This window comes from Strigops habroptila, chromosome 3 (genome assembly GCF_004027225.2).
Source record: "Strigops habroptila isolate Jane chromosome 3, bStrHab1.2.pri, whole genome shotgun sequence".
Classification (NCBI taxonomy): domain Eukaryota; kingdom Metazoa; phylum Chordata; class Aves; order Psittaciformes; family Psittacidae; genus Strigops; species Strigops habroptila.
In genome coordinates, this window is record NC_044279.2 from 42,439,747 (window position 1) to 42,465,551 (window position 25,805).

Below are 25,805 nucleotides of genomic sequence, written 5' to 3' on the forward strand. Positions count from 1 at the left end.
TCACATTTCATGTCCATTTTAAGCAGGCAAGGCCGTGAAGGACTCTGGCCTTGATAATCAATACCCAATTACCAGGTTGATTGTTTAGAAAGTAATATTACACTGATTTGGATTCTTCAGTCTACACTGCAACCCGATCAAAATTATTCACCTAAGTGTCAGCAAAAGATGATCTTCTTTAGACTCTGATCTTTGCAAGAACACCAAATATTTATGCTTTTACATATGTAGCAATGCGTACACAGTTTACCTGACAACAGCTTATTTAGAAATATTCTTCTAACATATATACAGATATATTTAACTGCTTTAAATAAGTTTGTTTTCCTGAGTGATGATGACCCCAAAACCAGAGCTGGTATTTATTCTGTGAAATGTTCAGGCCCCAGTCAGACTGCCAAGGAACTCAGAAATGTTTTTCTTTCGCAGGTTTCAGTGAGAAAGTAAAAAGGTTGTGCATGGTACTTTGCTTTTTGTTCCTCTACAAATAATGGGTCATATTTGTCATGCTCTTTAGAATCGCTTCCATGTGAATAGCCTTCAACTCCTTATGTGAGTAGATGAACACAGCAAGCCTGTCTTTCCTTCTGAAAAGAGACAAGCTTTCAGAATATATGTTACATATAATGCATATACACTTTCAATTTAAATCTCAAAGTTTCCACTATTTTCATTGAGTAACATTTTTACGGCTATCATATTTTTTTTCTCAACAATATCTTCTCGCTATTTCAGAATCTTTATCATCATTTTTAACACATACAGTCATTTGCCCCCACAAAAATAATTTGTCAGTCTCCAGTGACTGTATTATTTTGGATTTATAGATTTACTATGAATGGCTTAGCAGTTGGATTAATGAAAATGAAGACTCAACAACTGGCTTTTCTTCTGCTAGATTATAATATTTCAGTCTCTAAGGGAAAACCAACAAAAGTGTGAAAAGATTAATGGTATTTCCTACAGCTTTTTTTGTTATGCTCCTTAGGTAAAATTGGTCTGGATTTAACAATAAAAAGCACCATAAAATTCTCTGAGCAACAAAGAACTTTTTTCCAAGAGCAGAAGTGTTATTTCACTTGAACAACAGTGATTATAGTTATATTATGCATGACTGAACAGATGAAAAGTTTTACTAGCAATAACATTTTCACATATTAAAGTTCATCACTGGAAAGTTCCTAGTATTACTTCCTTGAGGTGTGACCCACATTGGGTGTAATGCCTTAAACAATAGTGTTTTGTCCAATCAAAATCTTGGCAATCCATTTCAAATTTAGAGAAATACAAGTAGCTGAGGCCTCATTCAACTAAATTATAATGTCAACTTATAATCAACAGTTTCATATGCCATTTGGGTGTCTAATTTTCCCTCTGAGCTTCAGCTTCCATGTTTCAAGGGGTAGTGATAACTTCCCAGATGGTTTGTCCAAGGGCAGGCAAAATTGGAGGGTGGGTCCAGTCCCTGACTGAGGGTATATCTATAGTATCTGTAGTACCTGTCTTACCAGGTGAATAACAGGATTGAGAATGCTCTTGAAATTTCATCAGAAATGACAATGCACGGAAATGGGTAATGCACACAAAAAACAGGCAGACCTCATGACCTGCATTGTTTCCATCCACATTGAGCATTTTAATTTCACATAAATGACTCAAGGCTCCTACAATGTGTAGGAGAGATAAGCTCAAGATATAAATCCATGGCCATTATGTCTGAAGCACATAATTAAAAGTTTGGTGCTGAGCTTGCTTGGGCTCTCTGGCCATCTCTATACTAGTAAATTCAAGTGTACCAGGAACTGGACATGAGAATATGATAATTTACACTAATAAACTGTTAGCATATTCCCTGACTTGAATTTTGACTGTTTCAGCTAGCAGTCTTTCTGGAGAATTCCAGGAATAATAAGTTTTGGTAGGTAAAGTAGTCTAGGGATCATTTACAATAGGCAGTTTGTAGACACAAACCTGTTTTGGAATTATCTAGGGTAAATTTGGCTCTTTCCATTTCGCTTAGTCTTAGATATCCAGGGATATTCCTGGTCTCAGCTAATTGACCAAGCTGCTGTGCCTGGAAGATTTCCAGGGTTCAGTCTTGGTCTACATGTGAACATGATGACCTGTCTGTAAACGTGATGGAAAGAGAATCTGGGCCTCAGAATGGATATGAATCCATGGCTTGTGAGAAAAGAAATTAAAGAAACCATAGTTTTTCTAGTAAGTGTGAAATTACTGAAACAGAAGTACTTGTATAAGTGTTTTACAGTAAGTTCTGTTCTCAAATAAAAATGTAAAATACCTCCAAATGTCACCACAGTACATGAAAGTACTACAGTAAACAAAGTGCAAATCAATTATTTCAGTTTTATGAATCTGCAAAGAAAAATGGCTTCTGTGGCAAATTGTTATTGAATCTGGGAATCCAAATAGTCTTTCCCCAATTCTGAAAATAATCATTTAGGCTGAGAGTTGGTAGAAGGCTTCTGAGCACATGTTCAGATATGGAAGCATCATTACAAAAATACCGTAATCTGCTTCTCTGTTTCTTCTCTACTACAAAGTACTGTACAACAATGCTACTTCTATACTAATTAACTCACAAGCTAAGACTCAGAGGGGTGAGGCAAATGAGGCAAGTTAAAGTTCACATGACATGCACATGATATGGAATCCCATGGCCCGTAACACCCACAAAATGCCACAGGCATTTCCTCTGTGTTCTTCCTTCATGCAAAAGTCAGTAACAGGTATTTTGTGGGAGAGTTTCAGCTTTCTGAATGACAGGAATTTTAACATCTCTGACCTTAGCTGTGTTTTACAGTTCTTGCCAAATCCTGACAGGAATGCATAGAAGTCACTGTACTGTGTCTTGAAAACAGGGATCATTCTCTAGGTTCAGTTATAGGACTGGGGCTTTACTTCTCTAAGGGATTGTTGAGACAAAAGGTAGAGGCAACTGAATGGGTAAAAGAGTACTCTGACTTGAGTATTGCAGAGGTTGGTTGAAAGACAAGATTTTAAATGTAAAGAGTGCCCTTAAATACAGTTTTCTACAGTATGTTACAATCCTTGATTTAGTTTTCTATTTACTTCATGTCTGTTAACCATATTTCATAATTCTTTAATATATGGGTATAAATGTAAAATCAGACATTCTTTATAAGGTGATTTTAAGCCAGAAACTTTCTTTTTAGAGGGAGCATAACCATAGACTTTTCATCCCTAGGAAACATTGATATTTAGAGAGATTTTGAAGGGCATGGGTGGGATCTAGTTGCTTGTTAATTTTCAAAGGGAGATGAGCATCTAGTTCTCTGCAATCCTTCTGCTAATTCTTTCCCCTAGGAAATATGTGTCAGAGCCAGGAAAAGAAGTCAGGTCCCTTGTCTGTAAGTCCTTTGTTTCCATTGTGAAGCCATCTTTTACCTCCGGTTCAGAAGCACCTGCAGTTATATTATTGAGGATATAATTATAGAAGTGATGTAGTCCTCATGCTTCAGGCCATAGGATTTTTGTCAGATAGATAGTGAAAAAAACCAAATTTCTCATGGGATAATATTGCATATGATACAGTTCAAGGGTTTTCAGCTCTCTTTTATATGTCAGGCATTATCCATTGTACAAAATAGGATCCCAGATTAGATGAATTATTGACTTAATTTATTACATCAGTTTTTAAACTATCCCATTTTGCTAATGTCTATCTTAAATTATTCTTAGTATCTGAACCCATCAAATAAGGCTGACAAAATACTTGAATTAGCAATGAAAGAAAAACACTGGAATAGCAAATACTTCTGTTTTTTCCCTTTTTTATTGCCTTTCATTTATTTGTTTATTTGCTAATAGTTGCACATTAAATTTTATTTATCTGTCTCACATACCTGAGCAAAAGACCACTTGAAAATAATTAACATTGAATCTGATAGTAGGGCAGTCTGCCCTTATGGTGGAAGTAGCCCATCTATAGAATAACTATTAATATTAAAAGACAAATTCAAAGGGATTACTCAGTACAAGCAGCAAAATTTTGTATTGTACTCTTTCAAAGCAATAGGTAGATCTCTACTTTTGTGTCTTAGCTAGATGTTGAAATAGACTTGCCTATAACGTTTGTGAAACAAAGCAAAAATCTCTTACAGTTCCCGTAATTATTAACTTAGAAATTCTGGCTAAATTCTGTCTTTTCTGAGCTTTGTATTGTCTTACCACACAAGGTCATCACATTAATACATTTTCTCCAGTAACAAGTTATGAAGTTGTCTCCACTCTTTTACTCAGCTTTGGAAATTATACCTATTTATGCACACAAACACCCCCATCAAATAAGTTCCTCAGTATGAATGATTTATCCATCTCTGCCCTTCAGTAACAGAACTAATGACCAGTTGTGAAACTGCAGTTCAGCCCAAAATAACTCTTCCCACCCTTTTCACAAACAGCCCCATGAACAATAGCTAATTGCCAGTTGTCTCAACTTAATTAAATTCTCATCAGTTCTCATGCTGTGGCAAGAACTCTCCCAAGCTACAGGAGTCAGGAAGAAGCATTATTCAAGAGTAAGTCTGAGTCAGTAGGGCATGGTAACCAAGCATGTGACTTCATGAAAAAAACAGAAACGAACTACAAAAGGTGAGAGGCTGACTTTACCCAGACTTGTAAAGGTGAAAGTTCATGTAAGCTTTAATTGTTCAACTTGACAGCATTGTCTGCAGTGCTGCATCTAATGCTGCTGGTGTAACTGGGGTTGACAGTGAGGTGGAATGCCCTGTAATGCTTCCAGCTGTTCTTAGAAATGCACTCTGTTGCAGAACTAAAGAATTCTTCCTATACTAGATTGTGTCATTTTTTATATTCACAGAAGGTGAAATGCAAAGGTATGCCAACAAACATTTATTCCTTTACAGGAACTTCCCAAGTTTCTTGAAGACCTTGCTTCAACTGATGCTGATCTGCCTTGGAACAGGTCTAAGAATCGTTTCCCAAACATAAAGCCATGTATGTATATTTATCGATCAATTCCTCCATTTTGCTCTTCACCTTCAGCCATTCAGCATATATTTGGAATGCAACTCTTGTTTGTTTGATCTGCCTTTGAAATGGCAGTACAGTCATGTCCACGTTATGAAATAATTTTCTGTCAAGTAATTTGTCTTTTCACTGTGTTTTTTTAAAGACAGTTTTATTTGCAAGTAGCTTTAAACTTGCTCTCACAAGCTTTAATATGCAGGTGCAAGAAACTGTAGCCTCAGTAGTTTCTTAGCTTTGTAATTCAAACTCTTTAACATTCTTCCTCATCTTTTTTTTCCTCTTTAGTGAGAAGTGATTTTTTTAAACATATAAAATCCACATGTTTGTGCATTCAGCTACCTCAGGAGCCAGGGTATGCTTTCTTGTGGATATGTGTACATATGCTGCAAAGGTTCCACAGAAGATCAGAGTGACTGTATGATAACTTATAAGCCAAGGCTAGATTTTATCACAGGAGACAGGAGTCTGTCTCCCTGTGCTCAACACTGCTTCATTTTTCAGTTAATAAGACAAGAAATGTCATTATTATTTTAGGCATTAGCTGTGATGTGAGATGGGGAGCATGGCATTCCTTGGTTAATAATGCTACATTCTGTGCTATTAACTTTTCAGAGCAGCTGTTCCTGTTATCTACTGCCTTGTTCAAGACATACTCCAAGTTACAGTCACTAAAAATTTATTTTTGAAACATAAACAGATAAGTTTCATAAATCTTTAATTTTGTATTCTTTTTTTTTAACTAAGTTGAGGACCAGACATCAAAATTTGGAATGTTTGGTTTCAGCATTTACCTGTTCACATATGACATCTCCTAGGTTTTGTCATTTCTGCATATGTACTGTGGGCCCAAATCAGAAACTCAACCATTATTTTTTTCTGTAATAATGAGCTTACCTTATGTAAAAGAATGTAGAAGTGCCAAGATCTGGCTCAAATCTGTTACCTGGACAGCAGGTATGTAGGAAAGACTGTGTCACACTCTGGACCCTGCTGTCTGATGCACACAGAGGTTGTGTGTGCTAGAACAGCATGGCTTAAAGTACACAGGCTACCTTTAGGCAGAGGATCCTCCCATACATACATCAGATTGGAGGTTTTGGCGTGTTCACCATTTTAATTAAGAAGTATTTTATCAAAGTATGCGTGGAACATTAAAGGATCATTGTACAAAAATGGAAATTGTTTAAATTCCCTTTGTAATTAGTGTTCTACTATGTCAAGTATTGTTAGTTAGCAACAATAACAGTATTTTTTATTTCTTAGCACTCTAGGAACAGTTGTTACATGTGTCTATGTTTTTTTGGAACAAATCTGTTTGTTAGTTAACTAGACTTTATTTCCATAATAGATAATAACAACAGAGTAAAGCTGATGCCTGATGCTGGTATTCCTGGATCTGACTACATTAATGCCAGCTATGTGTCTGTAAGTAGAAAGTCTCTCACATTTTTACTATATTTGTTTTCTGGTAGAATAGAGAGTCAAAAAATCACTTGCAAGAAGAACAGGATTCGAATTTTTTTTTCATTCACTACAGCTACTGTTGCCATGGCATTGTTCAAGTCACTCCTGGAGCATTGAACATGACTAGTTCAAAATATAAATTATCCCATTTTCATTGCTCAGCAATGATTTTCATTAATAATCAAAACTCTATACAGCAGATTAGTTTTTATAAATTGTCACATACCATTATCATTAAAGACAAGAGTCAAACTCCCACCGAGGTCAGTTGTTTAGTCAGGCATTATTTGGTCTCTTGGTTTGGGAGTTGGAGTTATTGTATATGAACAGGGCAGTGTAAACGTAACTGAACTGAAAAGTTTCATAGATATAGTAATTTCGGTGAGCAGTATTGGTATATCCTTATTATTTTGTGAAAGTTATGATGGAGTAAAATGCAATTAGGCTTCCTGAAGAAGAAACTAATATTGTATTTCTCATCCTGAGCTTTCTTCCTAGACCTTCTGTTTTCTAATTGTGTTCCCAGTAGATTCTTCATCTAGATTTTTATCTCATTTTCATCCTGTTGAACCTCCAAGTGTGACATAATTATGCTTTTAATTTGTTGTAGAAGTGGCTGGTGGTTCTACATGCAGTCAAGACTTGATGTGCACTAGGCACTATTCAAACTCATAGCTAGACATGCAGGCTGTAGTCTAAACAGATGACACAACGGCAAGTAAAAATAGTTATTTCCAGGTAACTAAGAGACATTCGCAGAGAATAAGCAATAGAGCTGACAGCATCTTCCTCTCTAATTAGCAAAAGCTATTTATTTGCTTTACATGGAATGCCCTAGTTCTGACAGTTAGCAGGTAGGAAGAGCTATGACACATTGTTCCTTGGTGTTGGGACTTTACACAGAACCACTGAGAAGGAGACCAGACAGCTTGGAGCATGGCCTAGTCTTTACCCTTCCTGTCACTAACTGACATGCCAAGGCTTAGGCAGGGAATGACAACAGCAGCTTCCAAAAAAGCTGCAGCAAAACCAAGTTGCAGACAGTGTTCCCTGCTGAGATTTTGCATGTCTTTAGTGCATACAGGCATCTTACTGCATGCTGACTTTAGGTCACCGTTCATCAGTGAGTAGACAACTGTAATGTTACCATTTCTCAGAGCTAAAGCTTTGCCCTGCATATGCTCTCATTTTCCATATTTGTGGATGTGTATAAAACTGCATATAGCTGTAAATATATGTATGTGTGTGTTTACATAACTGTTTATTTAGGTGAATGTACATATGCATGCATGTAAAGAGAGGGAAGAAGAGGTCTTTATGTATATAGTTTTAACAAATGGGAACTTGGCTGCTACTTTTGTTTTCATTGGTTAAACCACAAAAAGCCAGTAACTGAACCGTGAGCTTTGCATCCCTGAATTATAGTTTCTCACCTCACTCTTAAACTAGGGAGGATTAACATAGTTTCTCACTGCCACCTGTTCTGTATATTATAGATGGAGTAAGTAACAGGCAGCTGTGAATTACAGGGCTATAATTCCGACAAGGAACTTTGGTGATGCTATAAACCACTCTGTCAGTTGTTTTGAGCAATAGGCAGAACTCTGTGATATTATAGACAGCTAGCTCTGCAGCATAAATTTATTGCTGTTATTGCTATTTTTGTTATTTTAGACTTTCTGTAGTACATAAGAGTTCCTGTAGGGTATGGTTAGTTTCTTTGTAGAAACAGATCCATGAGAACCCATGCACTGACAGCATTTACACTGGTTTTGTTCAACAAACTTCCTTCTCCCCAAGATTTACATCAATTTATAAATGAACTAAACAGCAGAAGCCAACACTAGAATAAAAACCAAGCCCTACCGTAGGTTTCTTGAAGACCTTTTCTCTTAGATCATTTGTTTGAGTAAGCTCTATGCCTAAGTTACAGCAGATCTCTGGTGATCACTGGAAGGACAAGGTCATCAGTGTGGTGTATAGCTTGCACTAGCTCTCAGACCACTCCTTAATTACTTCCCTGGCTCCACTGCTTCTTAGCACTGTTTAATTCTACTTTGCTGGCTACATCCTGACATAATTCTTCGTGACCTATGGCTGAATCTGCAGTAAGGCTATGTCCTGGTTAACAGGAAGGCTTGGGTATATTTAAATGGGAATTACTGACCTGATGTCCCTGTAATTTCTCTGCTAAATGCATTTTTATTGGGATGGCATTTCCCAAATTTTATTAGACCATTGGTTCATAACTGATCTATGTGGTGGAAAAAATGCCATTACTTCTTTAGGTTGCCAAGGCCATCTGCCATGCAGTGATTAGCCAGGCCTATGCCAATTCATTTAGTATGTCTGACAAGGTTTTAGTCTTAGGCATGGTAGCTACAGGCACAACTGAGTCGCATACAAACTTTTTTCTTCCTTGCCAACCTCTGTATTAAATATTTTCTTTTTCTTAGGGTTATTTATGTCCAAATGAGTTTATTGCAACTCAGGGACCATTACCAGGAACAGTGGGTGATTTCTGGAGAATGGTGTGGGAGACAAGAGCAAAAACACTTGTGATGCTTACACAATGTTTTGAAAAAGGACGGGTGAGTTACCACTGTACCAATTAACAGCATTTGAGATAATTGGAAATTCTGTATGTAGTTTCTGTCAGGATTATAATACGATCGTCGCTAATTAGTCATCATCTCCCTGCAGATAAGGTGTCATCAGTACTGGCCAGAAGATAATAAGCCAGTGACTGTGTTTGGGGATATTGTGATTACTAAATTGATGGAAGATATTCAGATAGACTGGACTATCAGAGATCTAAAAATTGAAAGGGTAAGTCAGAACCGGAAGGCAATTGAATAAAACCCATCTAACACCTTAAAGAACGTTAAATGTGCTCCATCCCACCCAACTACTCCTCAGTATTCTTTTAATCTTTTAATGTGTGTGCACTGTACTGCCTGGTTTTCCTGCATTTTGTTTGCATTCCTGTTTGGTTTTGGTTTCATTTGGTTTCTTTTTCCTGAGAATTTTCCCAGTTTCTGTCACAAAGAGCTCAGATATTTGTCTGACATGCTATGAAGGGTCTGTCAAGGTTACTGAACCTCTGGTCTGGTGGGAGGTGAAGTTTCTATTTGGACATCTCAGTTGTCTCTTCTAGAAAGGAGTAATCCTAACCATTCTAGGATCAGACAAATCCCTTTGAGTGTATCCCTCTCAGATTAAAGGGCAAGATTCTCTGGTGCAGCGCAGCTGTTTTGCATTGTACCACCAGACGTATTGGCCTCCACCCCCAGGAGATTCACCCAATATAAAAGAGAATCATCAGTATTACTCCCACTCTATGTGCTGGGAAGGGGGGTGGGGGGCACAGCGTCGATATTCGTCTTTGCCATGATCCACAGCTATGGTTTCCACTCTTTGGAAAAAATGAGCACCCAGTATGAAGTCAGACCAGCAGGTAGGCTCAGAAAGCGATCTAGGCATGATGAATCACAATGAAGTTAATCTTTTCTTCCACACCCCGCATTGACTTGTGTTATATGTAATTCAGCCAGATACTAGGACCTGAACTTGGCTATCCAAATACATGCATTACCATCCTGTGGCATGTTCACAGGACAAGAGGAACACAGTTAGGGCATTGCCTCAGTGGTCACCCATAAGGATATGTTGTGCACATAGTACAGGACAGCTGAACATTTTAAAATGAGAGACGATAAACTTTTTTTCAGTTAAAACAAGACATAGAGTAAACAAGACTGGAAGAGAGACTATTCAGAGTAAAAATGCATGCCAGCAAAATGTGAAGTCACCTGTGTTAACCAGGGTAAGGCAGGGAAGGGAGGAGAAAGGAGAAAGGAAAAGAGAAAACCTGAACTAAATGGTACATTTACTATAGCTGAACTACGCTGCACAAAATTCTATGTCCTTTATAAGCATGTCATTGAATGTGCCATATTGCTGGCTTTAAGATTGTACTTCATCTTCAATTCACAAATGGGTAGATTCTTGATGATCTTCTAGTGAAGGTAAAAAGCATATGTGAGGCAAATCATTCACAATTATTGCCATATTGTGTCCAAAGTAATTTATCTTTTGGTTTTATGTTTAGCAATTTTAAAAATATAGACCAAAAGTAGTTGCATCATGTAATTGTTCACAGTTGTTCAGTGTTTCTTGCAATATGAAAAGAGCAAGTGGTTGGTTCAAAATAAAAAAAAAAAAAAAGGAACTGGTTCATTACACAACAGTTGAAACTGTGGTACTCCTTGCTGCAAAATACTGTGGATGCTACAATCTTACAGGGCTTCTTAACATCTGGAGAAATTAGTATAAGAAAATTGTGACAACTGCTATTAAATTTTGAGACAACATATCTTGACTGAGGCAGTTCACACGTCACAAGCTATTAAGAATGGCAGTGATATTCTGTGGAACTATAGATACATTGTCATGTTTTGTTGGTCTAGACAGGCCTTTGGTATGATCCTGTGCTTTTATTCTTATGTCCTTCATAGTTAATTTAGATATCAGATCACAATCTGCTCTTTTCTTTGAGTCCCTGTTGCTGCTGCTCTCACTGAGAGGGTAGAAAATACAACTGTGTTTACCAATGTATATGTGTCTGCCTTCACTACATTCGATCAGCCGTAGAATGGTTGCTTTCTCCTAAATAAATTTGTCATCCCAGTTCACTAAACTTCTAAATGAGCCATAGAAACCTCAATGGGTAATCTACAAATTACATTGATACAGTGACTGAAGTCAAATGGAGAGTGACTGCTGAAGTCATTAATTCTTCCTGAAAGATGGACTTGATGCTATCTCTCAAAAGACCTGCCATCAGACCAGTGCAACACAAATTATCCTTTGATACAAATACCTCTTATAATGATGCTATTCTGACTTTCCTTTTTCACATGAAATTGCTGAGAAGGTTACATGTAGCTTACTGGATCTTCTGTCACGTTTCTTCTGCAAAAACTGTCTTACTTTGCAATCTTCAGCATGGAGACTGCATGATGGTGCGGCAGTGTAACTTCACTTCTTGGCCAGAACATGGAGTCCCTGAAACTACTGCACCAATTATCCATTTTGTAAAACTTATCCGTGCAAGTCGAGCACATGATAATACACCAATGGTGGTTCACTGCAGGTAAGCATATTCACCAAATTGTCATTTAGTATCTTAGAATTTCAAGTGCATATTAATGCTTAGGGAAGTTGCCAGAAGAACAATGAAAACTGAGTACATAGGTATGGTTCTAGTATGGACAGCAGTGAAGGTTTCTCCAGCAGAGCTCCTTAGTCCTTTCTAGGAAGTCAAATGCCAAAGCATGTCTGTTTTTCTGTTTGTGGAAATCCCACTGAGGTGATGTCAGTGAAACAGTTACTTCAACAATTACCATAAGGTACTGCTAGATCTATCTCAATTTTCCTTTTTGTCATAAGAAGAGGAATAGAAAATGACATGTTGAGTTTAATTACTTCTATTATAATTATAGCCCTTCTTAAGAAACAAGTTTAAAAAATGTATTTAAAATGTACATGTCACATCAAAAAGAAGAAACTATTTGGGAGCCACAGAGAATGACAAATAGGAATAAAGGTTTGCATATGCCAGACTTCAAACTTGGATGCCTGTAAACAGCTAAAATCTATATTTAGGCTCTTAAATGAATAGTCTGGTGATTAGAGGTGTTCAGCTGTCATGGTTCCCACTGATTTCATACTCAACACTCTTAAACTGCTTTTCAAAGAGTAAGTGTGTGGGGAAGGCTGAGTCTTCAGGAAAGTGGTGAGTGTGCCTGTGTTTCATATGCAGGTCTGAGTTCCCACTGAATTAGTGGGCACACTCCAAAATAGTGATCTGAACTTAGAGGTCTGCAGATGATTCTTTGCCTCATTCTCACTTAGTGTGAGTCTGAAAATATGTGGAAGAAAAAGCTGGGTTTGTTGCCACAAATCTCTTCCCTAACTATCCAGTTTATCATGCATGGGAGTTCTTTTTATTTGTCCTCAGTGTCTTACAGGTGCCACCCGCAATGGGTGATAAAGCTTCATTTTATTTGGTATTGTTGTCGCTGCCAGTTTGACATTTCCCTGTACTGCAGGGGCCAGGGAGACTGTTGCAGGAGAAAACCACAGGTCTTGTTTTGAGAACACTTAACGTTCTCTGGGGCTGCTCTGCAGTGAATCCTACCCCCTTTTCACAGCACAGTTACTTAAAGGGGCCAACACAGGCCAGATACTCCACCTGTGCTCAAATTCCTGATGGTTATAAAGCAGCATCATGTATTCTCATGTCCAGAAAACTCACTAGTTACTTTCAGCTCATTAGGACTTGCAGGTTGAAGAAAGTTTTGCTCTACATTTCCTGATTATCTGCAGTGATATACTCTCCATTTATTACACTGATTGCAGAGAAGTCTGATAGCAATTTTGAGAAAATCCCATGTTGTTTTGTCTCAAACACCAAAAGCATCACAGAATCAAAGTATGATTTCACAAAATCTTGTGATTTCTTTTTTCTTTCAATTACTGAGCTCTAGAAAATTCACAGAGAAGTTGAAGAAGCATTTTTCCATTTACAAAGATTTGGTTTAGTTATATCTCATTTGTCAGGTGCAACCCCTTGCAAAATCAGAACATGGCACAAATCCAGATTTCACTTGATGCCATTTAGAAAAGACACAAGTAAATACTGAAAAATATTTATTTTTTTTCCGAAGTTTTCTTTTCACACTCAATTTAACCAGAATATTCTAAGAAAATATTGTATACTAAAAAAAACCCCCAACTTTCTTTTATCTTGTATATTATGTTTGCAGTGCTGGTGTTGGAAGAACGGGTGTTTATATTGCACTTGACCATTTAACCCAACATGTAAATGACCATGATTTTGTGGATATCTATGGACTTGTAGCTGAGTTAAGAAGTGAAAGAATGTGTATGGTACAGAATCTGGTAAGATTTGTATATTTATCTGTTCTGTTTTCCTGTTGCTAAAAAGTTAGTCATCTGATCTCCTAGAAAACAAGACTAGAAAGCTCATAACAATGAGCTGTCTAATACATTTTCTGCTAAATCCTACTTCTATTTGGATTTCAAGCATTCTGCAAGTGTATGGTTTGTATCTATATTTAACTGTATTGGCCAGCAAAGCCTTGACAATTGCTGAAAAAAAGTGCTGAGATATTTAATTTTTAGAACCTATATCATAATTTCTCAGACTTTGAGAAAGTTCATTTCAAGTTTTGGGTGAAGAACAGTTGTTAAATAAAAAAAGTGGGTTTGCTCAGGCACTACTTAATTTGACTTTATTTGTACAGGTATATGTAGCGTAGTCCTCTAAACTTTTAACTATCTGTTTACCTTTGACCTCATTAATGATTCCTTGATTCTTTTTAAATTGCTTCAAATAAAATAATACGTATGGAGAGAATTAAGCACAGACTCCAGATTTTGCAAAACCAAGGCAGTAGTGGGGTTTGGGTCTAAAACAGAGCATTTCTGGCAGACTTACTGAGTGTGGATATAAGGTAGTGACAAACAGCTCATAAGGAAGACGCCTCCTGTATCTGGGGATCTGGTTTCAGTGGAATGGAAATCCAGCTGTATTTGCATAAGGCTTCTGGAATAAGCCTTCTTCAGGCTAGGTCCAACCCAAGGCTGCTGTGGAAGCCTTTGAGTCTACAGCATGACCTACCATCTTCTCAGTATGGGTGAGCAGTTTCAGGATGAACTTCCACATGACTAATGGATTTAAGCTGATTTTAATGTAGGGAGACTTTTTCCATTGGGAATGACATTCTGCTGTTCTAGATCATGTCAGAATACACCAAAAGTGTGTCAGAATCTACAAAGAGCAGTTAACCTCTCTTCAGCAACTGCACTTCAGAAGATTTTGTGAGACCTTCTGATGATACTTAGTCATGCTGTTTCTTGTATAGTGCAGTCTGATTACCAGTTGCTTTCAGTTTTTCCATTTGAAGTCTTGAGGCGGCTAAACAATTGCCAGGACTTTCCTGTAATGATAAATTCTGGGAATACTTTTTTTCGTTGTTGTTTTGCATTTTTTTACTAGGAATAGAATCATCTGAAAATAAGGCAAAGTCTGGAAGAAGATTTAATGTCTTCCAGTCATTAAAAAAGACTTTCAAATAATTAAGAATGTCATTAATTCTAACTGGGAAAATAACTTGTCACGCAGGTATACGCCAGGTATGTATGCTCCACTCTTCCCTGGCAAACCCAGAAAGGTTTTCATTGCTACATGCTCACAAGTAGCTGTATGAATGCAAGAGATCATGGAGCTCTCAGAGCCTGACTTCTGAACTGGAATAGGCAATCTTAACTCCCCTGAAACTTAAGACTAGCTCTAGAAATCCATAACTGTGTAGTGGATCTGTTAAAGTTTATCATCTTGCCAAGTCAAGTACAAAAGCTAGTTTGAAACAATGCCATGCTATTGCTTCAGTAAGGAAGCTATTAAAAAGCATAATGGTACTTCATACTTCAGGGGCCTGTGGAAATCTGTTTTAATTACCCATGGCTCTAGAGCTGTGACCATAAAACATACCCTTATAAGCAAATTTCTCTCATATATCTGAGACATTTAAATTGAAAATTGACAGCAGTTCTGAAATAAAATAGCAATTATTGAGCAGAAAAATTACACTAATGTATTTACCCATGCAAAAGTTAAGGGAGTTAAAGTTATTTTGGTCATCTCTATCTGTGGAGGTATTGAAAACCCATCTGGACAAAGTCCTGGACAACATGATTTAGCTGACCCAGCTTGAGCAGTAGGGGGTTGCACTAGGTGATCTCAGGAGATCTCTTTCAATCTGGACAAGTCTGTGATCTGGTTCATTTTCAGCCTCTACATACACAGTGCTTCTGTGTGAAGATCTGCTTAATCCCTTTATTTTCCTGCTGTTTTCATTCTCTGTTTCTTTCTTACATTGCCTTATTTTGTTTTTCTCTTTTCAGCAATCATTACCCAGAGTTACTTTATGTCCTTGGAAGTATGAAATTAACTTTAGATGCCTACTCTTTGCATTATAGTCAGTTAAAAATGATTCTACAGTTCAAGAAGTATCACTAAAAGTAGTGTGGGTTTTTTTGGCTCTTAGCAAAGGGCTATGCTCCTAGAACACATAGATTTAGATTTACTTGAACTTTTGCATTTGAGTGCACCCTGCTGGTTTTCTTTATACTAGAAAGACAGAAATTTTCTTATCATATTGCATTTATGTGGTTCAGTTTCTTCAGTCTAGTGGCAAAAAGTAATCAAATGTCTTTTCATAGAACAAAACTTTACAGAAAATTATGGAATAGCCTATTAGTCTCAGTTATGATTAGTCTAATTTCATATATCTTTACTGGGCATAAGGATTAACATGTTTTGAGAAATTTTAATGCAGTATACCTTGTTATGAGTGAAATCAGACCAGGCATATATGATGTGGTTATTGAAGTATTGAGATTGCTCAGTTAAACTGCAGTTACTTTGAGAACATCTTGATGTTATATGAAAAATTTAAAAGTTTTTTGGAATTAGAAGTATGTTTTCCTTCTAATCAAACATCTTTAAATTCATGTCTTACAGGCACAATATATATTTTTGCATCAATGTGTATTGGATCTGTTGACAATCAAGGGAAGTAGTCAGCCCATATATTTTGTAAATTATTCAGCGCTGCAAAAGATGGACTCTCTGGATGCCATGGAAGGTGAGGAGCTACAGGTTATCTCAAAATTATTTTTTCATAGCAGGTGCATTGACTGTCCAAACAAAGAAGCATTAAAAAATACTTTGACATGTGGGTTTTGGCTTCAGGAGTGTAAATTTCTAGCATTTTGCTGCTCTTTAGTCTCACTCATAGAAATAGTCATTGCTTAAGCTTTCCACTTTTTTCCCTGAAAGGTCCTTTAAATTCAGCCAAAGCAGTTATCTGCCATTAGTTACTATTTATTTACTAGGTAGGTTAATGTAATGTATCTGTTTCTTTCGTAGGTGATGTGGAGCTTGAATGGGAAGAAACTACCATGTAAATACTAAGACAACACATTACAGATGATAGTATGATTTTAAAAGTCAAATTCATATTTTTCTAAGCACAGGGGCCAAAGTGAATTCCCCTATTTTGATGATGAAAGCAACCACAGATGACTGAAACATCTTTTCATCTATCAATGTGCCTTCATAGATATGTGTTTTATCCAGATCACTGAGCAATAATGATTTGCACTTTTGGTGTTATATGAATATTGCATTCAGTATGTATTTAAATAGAAAGTGTGTTTGAACATACTCCTTTTTTCTGGTTATCTTTGTAAAATAAGAAAAATGAGCCAAATATGATGTAAAAATTTCATATTCCCATTGAACTTATTTTGATGTGAATTTGCTGTGTTCTTTGTGGTTTGGTTGTAAGTAAAAGCTACAGTTCCTTGAATCTTTCTTGCTAGATCGCTTTCAGTGTTGTCAGCTCTTGCAGATTAATTCCAATACCACCACAGTGATCTTTACCTAACTGTGTGTTCTTGTGTTTTGAATCTTTTTTTTACGAGTGGTAGCATATCAGCTCGTGATCCTGAACAGCTGAAGAGTCACCTTCTGACATGGGGAGGATTATTCAGCTTTTACAGAGCACACAGTAGCTCGTCAGGGACACTTGGGGCTATTTAAGCTATTTTATAATCAGCAGATTGTGTTTTTTAAACATACAATGGTGATTGCATATGTTCAGTGCTGAAGTTAGTATTTTACATTCCTGCTACTTTTTCAAGCAGATATAAAGTAAAACTATAAATTTATTATGTATATTACAATTGTTCTATTAGATTGTCTTGAGTAATATCAATAGAGTAATATCTATCGGTATTAGATTGACTTGAGTAATAGAACATTTATAATTCATTCACATTTCTTAAATATAACACTGGTATTTTAAAGGGTTACTCAAAATGTAGTAGCCATATATTTTATAACACAGAGTTGTCAAGTTAAAAAGTTGTTGCTCCTTCCTCAGGTTTGGCAAATCACTGTAGACACTGAAAAGTTTGGGAATTAATATTTGGAGATATAATTAAAAAAACCATCTTCCACTCCCACTGACTATCATTATCAGAACTATATCTGAAACAGGAATGAGAGAAGTAGGAAGCTCTTATTTGAAAAGCAAAGCAAAAAACTGGTAAAGTGGGAAGACTGGAGAGATAATTAAACTGTGCGCCCTGGTTTTACATGGAAGTGACAGTATTCAGTTGGTACTATGGTGGGGCAGAATTGGTTGCTAAGGATTTCTCTGTGTAAAGAAATGTGTCATTTTGATTAACACTAAAACTGTGACCTTAATCTGAGATGCAAAACATAATAGTAAAAGGACTTTGAAGTTGCCATCTTATATTCTGTTTAGACAGTAGAAATCCATAGCTTTGTTGAGGCATCAAGCTCAGGGAAGTCAGACAAACCTCTTTTTAGAACCTTGGAGGATATGTGTCTGTAGGTGTGTTTGTGTGTGCACACTCTGAACAGGATAGTAACAAAACTTGCCATCTCTTAGCTGTAGCTCCCAGACAGAAATGCTATACAGTATGTAACATGACACTTTTCGTAAGTAGATAATGTAGTGTTTGATGTCTTTTGAGAAGCTGGCAAGGATGGCGCAGTGAGGACCCTTTGTAATGTAGTAGAAAGTGCCAAATACCTAAAATGAAAATCAAAAGACAGCATTTAAGGAGATGATAGAAATGGTCTGCAGAGATATTTTGGGCAACCTGTCTTTCAGGAAGACTGACAGTATTGTAAACATCACCAGTCAAGCTAAAAAGAAACCAATGCCTTTAAAGCTGGAATGGAGGGAGGAAGAGGTGGTGCCACAGCTGTTCAAGTCTCTGGCAAAGCATTCGGTGCAGCTCTAGTTTCATTTGGTTCCTATGAAACATGTGTTCTTCATTTATGTATACATGCACTTTAAAGTATCTGACAAATTGCTTATAGGGACTTACAGATGTTTTCATGATTTGTATTTGTACTTGGTAGCAGTACATGCAGCAGTGTGCGTAAATTGACGTTATAGAGTCATAATCTTGTATAATCTTATATCCACAATGGCGGGATATCTGTATGTGGTCATTTCCCCTTTCACTGAAGGAGAAAGCTAAGAAGCCTTATGCAGCTTACAGATGAACTCCAGAAGTTCCGAGTGTGCTTCAGTGTTTTATAAATACTTAATGATGAAGATTCCTACATCCTCCTTTAGGGACCTGCCTGTGGTCAAACACTACATTCAGTAGCATGCTTGTCTGACAACTTAGTAAGATACTAGAAAATGTGACTCTCATTTCTGTAGAGGAAAAGTAAAAAAAAAAAAAAAAAAAAAAAGAAATTCAAATAGTTTTATTATACAATTTGATGTAAAGCAATCTGATACATGCTACCTTGACACATTTTGTATTGTCTTTAGGGTAAAAGCAAATATTCAGCATAAACTGGCCACAACTCGTAAAATACATGGTCAGGAAAGAACTATCTCCAAGCAATTCTCTCCAAAACCTGATTTTCAGTCTAAATACAGCAGTAGTTCACTGACCTTCTTGTGTGCCTGCCAGTGGTTTACAGGGATAGGGATTGTATATCAGGAGATCCCCCAGATCACTGTTCAGTCGTGAAGAAAGAATTTTTCACATAGTCTTTTATCTTCCAGCCCTCCTTCACTTATGCAATGACACCTGTAGTGTGCTACTGACAGAACTGAAGAGCCAGAGACAAGCAGAATTTGTCCAATTGCTATCTAAAGAATTAATATATATAAAAGCAGCACCACCATTTTGTTTTAATGGTGCCACTTACTTTTCTACAGATTCTTGGTGCTACTAAGATAGCAAGAGTGTACTCTACAAAATTAGAAACTGAATGAACAAAAACTGGAGGATAATACACAGATTCTATAGGATTATTACAATTGTATTGGAATTAGGTCATACTGTATTAAATTATTCAGGCAATTTCTATAGAGCTGATATATCTCCATACGTAGAAGAAACAGTCATAGAATCATAGAATCATAGAATCATAGAATGGTTGGGGTTGGGAAGGACCTTAAGATCATCTAGTTCCAACCCCCCGCCATGAGAAGGGACACCTCACACCAGACCATATAGCAGAACATTCATCATCATGTTGAATTTAAAACGCTTTTTTATACTGTTAGAGGAGTTGATAAATATACTTATGCATTCAAACTTGTGCTTTTTACTGTATATACAGAGCTATTCAGTAATTAAATTTCAAACATTTTTGTGAAAGATAGATTAATAATGTTGTAATTAATCTCTGTAACATCATCTGTGTGCTGCTGCCATACAAAGTATGCTCATATGCAGTTACTAAGACAAAGCAGCAAAGAATGAATCAATCATATTTCATCCTGAGGTACATGGCAGCAAGCTTTCCTGGTTACATACAGAAATGACAAAGGCCTTCTAGATGTGGACATGAATTTGTAGAGATTCAGGACACAAAAGCCCCTTGAGGTCTGTGGCCAGAAGAGATTTTTTCTGAAAATGTTTGGACAGCAAGTTAAAATTAAACTCTAAACGTTAACCTGTTTCAGAGTATGTATTACATGTGTATTAAGCATTACACAAGATTATTGTCTAACCATGGAAATAAACAATAAAAATAGATAAGATCCCAAATTAATTTTTGTTTTCAGAACTATGAAAACTACCCAGTTAGCTCTGTGTTTTAGGGGATAACACATGTGGTAAAAATGAATTCAAGGTTGTTTTACAAGTAAGTTACGTGCCCAGTCAGTGCTGCAAAACCTGCAATGCATTGAGTGCATAGACTGTAACTGGAAATCATTGGCACATGGGGTTGGATACGTCTTGCCAGTTTTGATTTTAAGGAAATGAGTTACAGAAAACGTACTGAAAGTGAGTCACTGTTTCAACACTTTTCCGTGACTGTTTGGCTCACCCACTCCGTGTATGGTGTTGAAAAGACAAGTCCACCCAACACTGTTTTCCATTTTATTCTGTTTCCTAATGCTGTATTGCTTGTCTATATGTGACTGTATTAGAAGGAATTGTAAACAGTAATATGGATCATCTGAATTCAAATCCTGCAGGCATGACCTACATGCATACATCACTCTTGAGTAAGGTGTGTAGTGGTCTACAAAACCTTCCCTCTATCCCTTTCCCTATGAGTTGGTTTCCAGATGTCATCACAGAGTATCAGCTGCATTTCTGCACTGGCTTTTGCCCCGAATACATTTTCTGCCCTATCCTCTCTGTGGCTGTGGTTACGAGGTATGAGACAAGTGCAAACCAACTTTCGTGCTGATCTCAGAGCTGAACTGTGCTATCAGTTGCATGTCTTTGCAGCCTTGACACTGTATACAATTGTAAGGATAAACTGGTTTCATATCCAGAAGTTCCCCCTACTGCTATGATAAATCCTGATACAAATTGTAGCACTGGTCATTGTTCAGTGTCAGTTGAAGACAGCAAGATTAATCCAATGTTTGGTATTTTGCATGGTGAGTCTCTTTTCCCAATAATTTTTCCCAAATTGATGCTGAACTAACTAATGTATTTTAATTATTTATTCTTACAGTTCCCTTATCAAGTAGGTTCTTTCTCAGATTCCATTATGGAAGGAAAACTGAAAATCAGTGGTTTTTCAGCGCAGAATGACAATGTCCATGATACGTTTCACAGATCCGACATCATCAGGCAAAGTTTGCATGAAGTTGTGTCTCCGTAATTCAGCTGAAAAACAACGTTTATAAGGTTTCAGTTATATTTGGTTCATCTTACTCTGCTTGTTGATTGGTGTTACCAGGGTGATCTTTTTGTAGGATGACAGCTGCACCCAGTTATCCACTGTAATCATGAATAAACCATTCCAGCACTCTTTACAGTCAATAATGAGCTGAAGGAAGTTTTACAAGGATGTTTTACAGGAGATGGAATTCTGAATGATATAAAAAGAATACTTGGATACTGGAAACCTAATATACAATGAAAGCTCCACCATTCACAGTTGCATTCCCTGAAGTCTGCTGAGCAGGAAGTGTGTCCTGAAATGCGCAAAGCATACTCGAGACAACATCACACAACCTATGAGTTGAGTACTGCAAGATACAGGGCACTCTTGCAGGATCGCACTTCAATCAGCTTCACTGTCACATGTCCCTACCTCACTTGAAAAACACTGATTATGACAGCTGGCAACATCCTTTGTGGTTCAATTTAGTGCTAGGAAACAAAGGACTCTATTTAGTCCATTCTTTCACTAACCTTTAATATATAAACAAATATTTTGACACCACAAATGTAAAAATGGGCAGACAGTATAGACAGAGATGAGGATTTTTTTCCACTAATGGAGGCATAAACAGAAAAGTAACTAAACCTGTATGTCCCTGTCTCTCCCTCAGTCTGCTGTCTGCATGTGCTCACCAGTTGAGGATAACTGCAGATAAATAAAATTCATCCTCTTTTAATTTGATTAATACATTGGTAATCCCTTTCTCGGAATCCAGCATGTAACACTTACAGAACTGTGCCTTTTCATTTATCAGTCTTCTGCTGGATTCACGGTAGCTCCATTTAACTATTTTTCTTACAGAATTCTACTAGTTCTCTGTCAGTATAACAGAGACAATACACATAGAATCAATCTCGGCTTGTGTATTGTGCACAGAATTCTTAATGACCTGCAATAACACAATACCACACCCCAGGCATGGGCAAAGAATTGACCTGAGGGACTGGCTGCCTAGCATGAAATCTTGCTCCCTTCTGAGGACAGGATAGTTATCTGACAAGGCCCTGTCTGGGTCCGCGGTCAAGGGTCTAGAAAATGTTCCTAAAACCGACTGACATACTAGATGGATGGTTTTAACCTGAACCTTTCTCTGCCAAGGATAGAAAGAAAATTCAGGCCAGCATTGCCATCATTGTGAATGACTCATATTTGCTGCTTAAGACACTAAGAAGCAAAACCTCATGTTCAATTGGCATTAATAGTGCCTTACACTTACAAAGGCATACTACCTTTATCATAGTTGACATTTAAAGTTTTTGACACATTCCTCTCCTTTATATCTTGTGGGGCTTTTTTCTCTTTTAGACTGGGAATTTTGGAATATATTGACTTTTGAATAGTTACAGGTTGTCTTAGAAAAATACTGAGCTGTCTTGTTAGAACAGCCATAAGGAGGACGTTTTGATAAAAATATTCTATAATAATGTCCATATTGTTTGCAATTTCTCATATATATGCCTACTTCTTGTGGTGTGGCCATTATTGTAAGAACACGTCTACTGAATGTACTGTACTCTAAGAATGTGACTGGCTGCTCAAGAAGGCAGATGTATTTGTCACTTCTTGATTTTCCCATTCTTTTTGCCCTACCAATTCTTCTTATCCTTTACTGGCACTCCTAAGCAGGTTTTGGGGGACATACCAATTTGCTGGTTAATGGAGATTAATTGTGTCAGCTATACCAAATCTGCACAGAATTTAATGAGGCAAAACATTCCTCTCCTGCACACTGGTGTGCTCCCTCTGGAACAGAAGGGATCCCTGACGTTGCTGCCAGAGCCAACTGGCAGTCAGAGAAAGATGGTCCTGTGCTAGTGTGGGAGAAAAGCTGGTGCTTAGTTCCAAGTTTTCACAGACATTGCATGTCTGAAACAAATCACTTAATTTCTGTGTATCTCAACTCCCTAAGCAAGCAAGCAGGCAAGAAACTTGTATTAAACCTTTTTTTCCTAATATTATGTGTCCTATCTATTTGGAAGGTCTGTGAGGAAAGCACTGTCTCCCAAAATGCCTTTTCACACCTCCTATCACAACTAAGAAACACTGTCAAAGTAATAAATTCTTCTCCTATAACCTCATCCCAAAACAAAAGAAATGGCCAATAGATTGTCAGAGCCACTGTGGGCACCATCACTCCCACACAATGCACATGCTTTAGTTTGCCTTCACATTCCTTCAGTTTCTCTCATCCTGATAATAAAGAACTAGTGGTAGTCAAGGCTTCAATATGGAAGGCATTAGCTAAGAGAACATTTGCAGAGAGCTAATGTCATCTTTCTAGAAGGTTCCAAATGAGCACCCCAGGAGCACAGCAGGTACATGTCACAAAAGGCACCTTCCTGCTTATCTAGCCTTTGGGAAAAAATCTGCTTGTCTGTGTGGTCTGGAATAACAGAAAAATGACAAGAATTAACTTACTTAAGATGCCAGTGTTTTTCTAAACTTGTGATTGCTGTTAAGATATCACATCCACGCATCTTTATCACACACACATGCACAAGCAGATACTCAACTCTTGACAGTAAAGGCACATCTAAATTGGTCAGGTCAGGTGTGACTAACTTGCTCCAGGTTAGCAAAGGGAAGTATGACTCGGATTAATAGTCATGACCATTAAGTCTTGATATATACAGAAGTAATTGATTCTGATTTAAAAACAAAAAGAACTGCAACGAGTAAGGCTGAAGCTTTCATTTTTTGAATATGGACTGGAACAAGTGGCGAGTTGCTCTGACAGAACTGTGAAACACTTTGGGCAATCATTATGTGGTTCTCCAAAATCGGGAAAAATGTTTCAGCAGGGTCTTGTAAGGAGACTTTGTGAAAATATAAAAATTGCTACAACAGCTGAAAGAAGGAGAATGCTGCCATTGAGAGAAAACTAATGAAACAAGTGTCAAAATGGACAGTTGGTGTCAATTCCAGAAGGATTTAAACTTAGACTTGAGCTTGAAGATACCATGGAGCCAATGGTTAATGGAGCCAATATCTGTATGGAAAAGAACCTTGTACTTAACAAAAAATCCATTGTGAACAAAACTGCTTGACCCAGCAATGTATTAAAAATGCTTAGGAGAGAAGAATAGTGTACTAATTAAATATAGAAATACTATATTCCACTCATATTCAGCATCATACGATGTGTTTTCCTTTCTCCCGAGAAAGAAATCCCAAACACAAATTCAGAGTTCAGTATTTTGATGAACTTTGGTTAGAAGTTAATCTTTCCAAAGAAGCAAATCTGTAAGGAAGCCCTTATGGTTTACTTCTAAGAGATTGCAAATCAAATGAAACGAGATTTTTCTATTACTATTCTTAAATAATTCTTTTGATCTATATAGGATATTTCAATCCCATTTAGGAGATCAACATAGTATAATCCTGTAGAAGAACTGTGCATAGTTCTGCACAGAGAAGGACTGCACAAATACTTTTAGGCTATATATTTCAGCCAGAGGCTAGCCTTGTGTTGCACACAGCTTACATGCAATTCAAAACACAGTTTCCATGCCAAAGAAATATCCCGTGGCTGGCAGTGAGGGTCTGCTGGCATTGCTGGGTAATCCAAACCCCTGACTTCAGGAGGAAGTGAGCCAGTGGAAGCTGTTGAGGCCAAACATCACCAAAATAGCCCAGACACTCAGCCCTGTCCTGTTTACAACTGAAGCAGTGAGATCACAGGGCAGTCAATGCCATTCATCTCCTGCAGGCAAACCTTTCCAAACGTGTGCCCTTCTCCTGCTTGTCTGTGTACCAGGCACACTTGTGGCTCTTGGGCACAGGAAGTTTCAGGATACACACCAGAGAGATTATAATCCACACCATATCCCATGGAGCAATTTGTGTATGAAGTTCTTTTTTCTCACTCTTATTATTTTTTTTTTAATCTGAAAGTCAAAGAGAGAGGTATTGAGAAAGGAGTAATGACATAAAATAGGAGTTGTCTTGTGCTAGAGAATTTCAGGAACATGTAAGTGTTACAGTGCTTAATTCTTGGACATCCTGCTTTTGAGCAGAACCCTCATCTGATGAGTAAGTGCCCAAACTGTCAGCATGCAGAAAAACAGCCACTTAAGAAAGGCACTCTCAGGAAACCGTGATTGGAACTTAGGAGACAACAAGGACTGACAATGCAGATAAAAAGTGGCAAAGTGTAATGTGCCCACACATCTCTATGGTTGTTGCACCCTCTTGTTAGAGAATCTTCATCTAATTATGATTTAATTGTCTAATTCCAATTGGAATTGCCCAATTTCCGATCTTCCCTTCTAAAAAGAATCCAGGAATAAATCTCTTTTGAGCACTTAAATAATATATAGGAGTCAGTGATTTACTTTCATCCTCTGCTTGATTCAGAACAGGGATCTGTTTATCCTTGTTTGTCACATCTCAGGCAAACATGCTGATCCCTGGGCTAGGGCTGCCAAGGAATCACATGTGCACTCTCTGTCTTGCC

The 25,805-nt window shown here is 37.3% G+C and overlaps 1 protein-coding gene across 11 annotated transcripts in view; it reads left to right on the forward strand.

The window, feature by feature from the left end:
* The window catches only part of PTPRQ (protein tyrosine phosphatase receptor type Q), a 134,896-nt gene extending 110,467 nt beyond the window's left edge, over nt 1-24,429 (forward strand). For 9 of the 11 annotated variants that reach the window (XM_030479049.1, XM_030479050.1, XM_030479051.1 and 6 more), the window contains 8 exons: nt 4,911-5,001; nt 6,383-6,459; nt 8,955-9,089; nt 9,202-9,327; nt 11,505-11,653; nt 13,329-13,464; nt 16,112-16,235; nt 16,520-17,039. In XM_030479049.1, the coding sequence (XP_030334909.1) occupies nt 4,911-5,001; nt 6,383-6,459; nt 8,955-9,089; nt 9,202-9,327; nt 11,505-11,653; nt 13,329-13,464; nt 16,112-16,235; nt 16,520-16,557 (876 nt within the window). In that variant the 3' untranslated portion in view covers nt 16,558-17,039. The other 2 variants (XM_030479048.1, XM_030479059.1) reach the window with 2 other exon arrangements.
* Nucleotides 24,430-25,805: the final 1,376 nt, after the last annotated feature.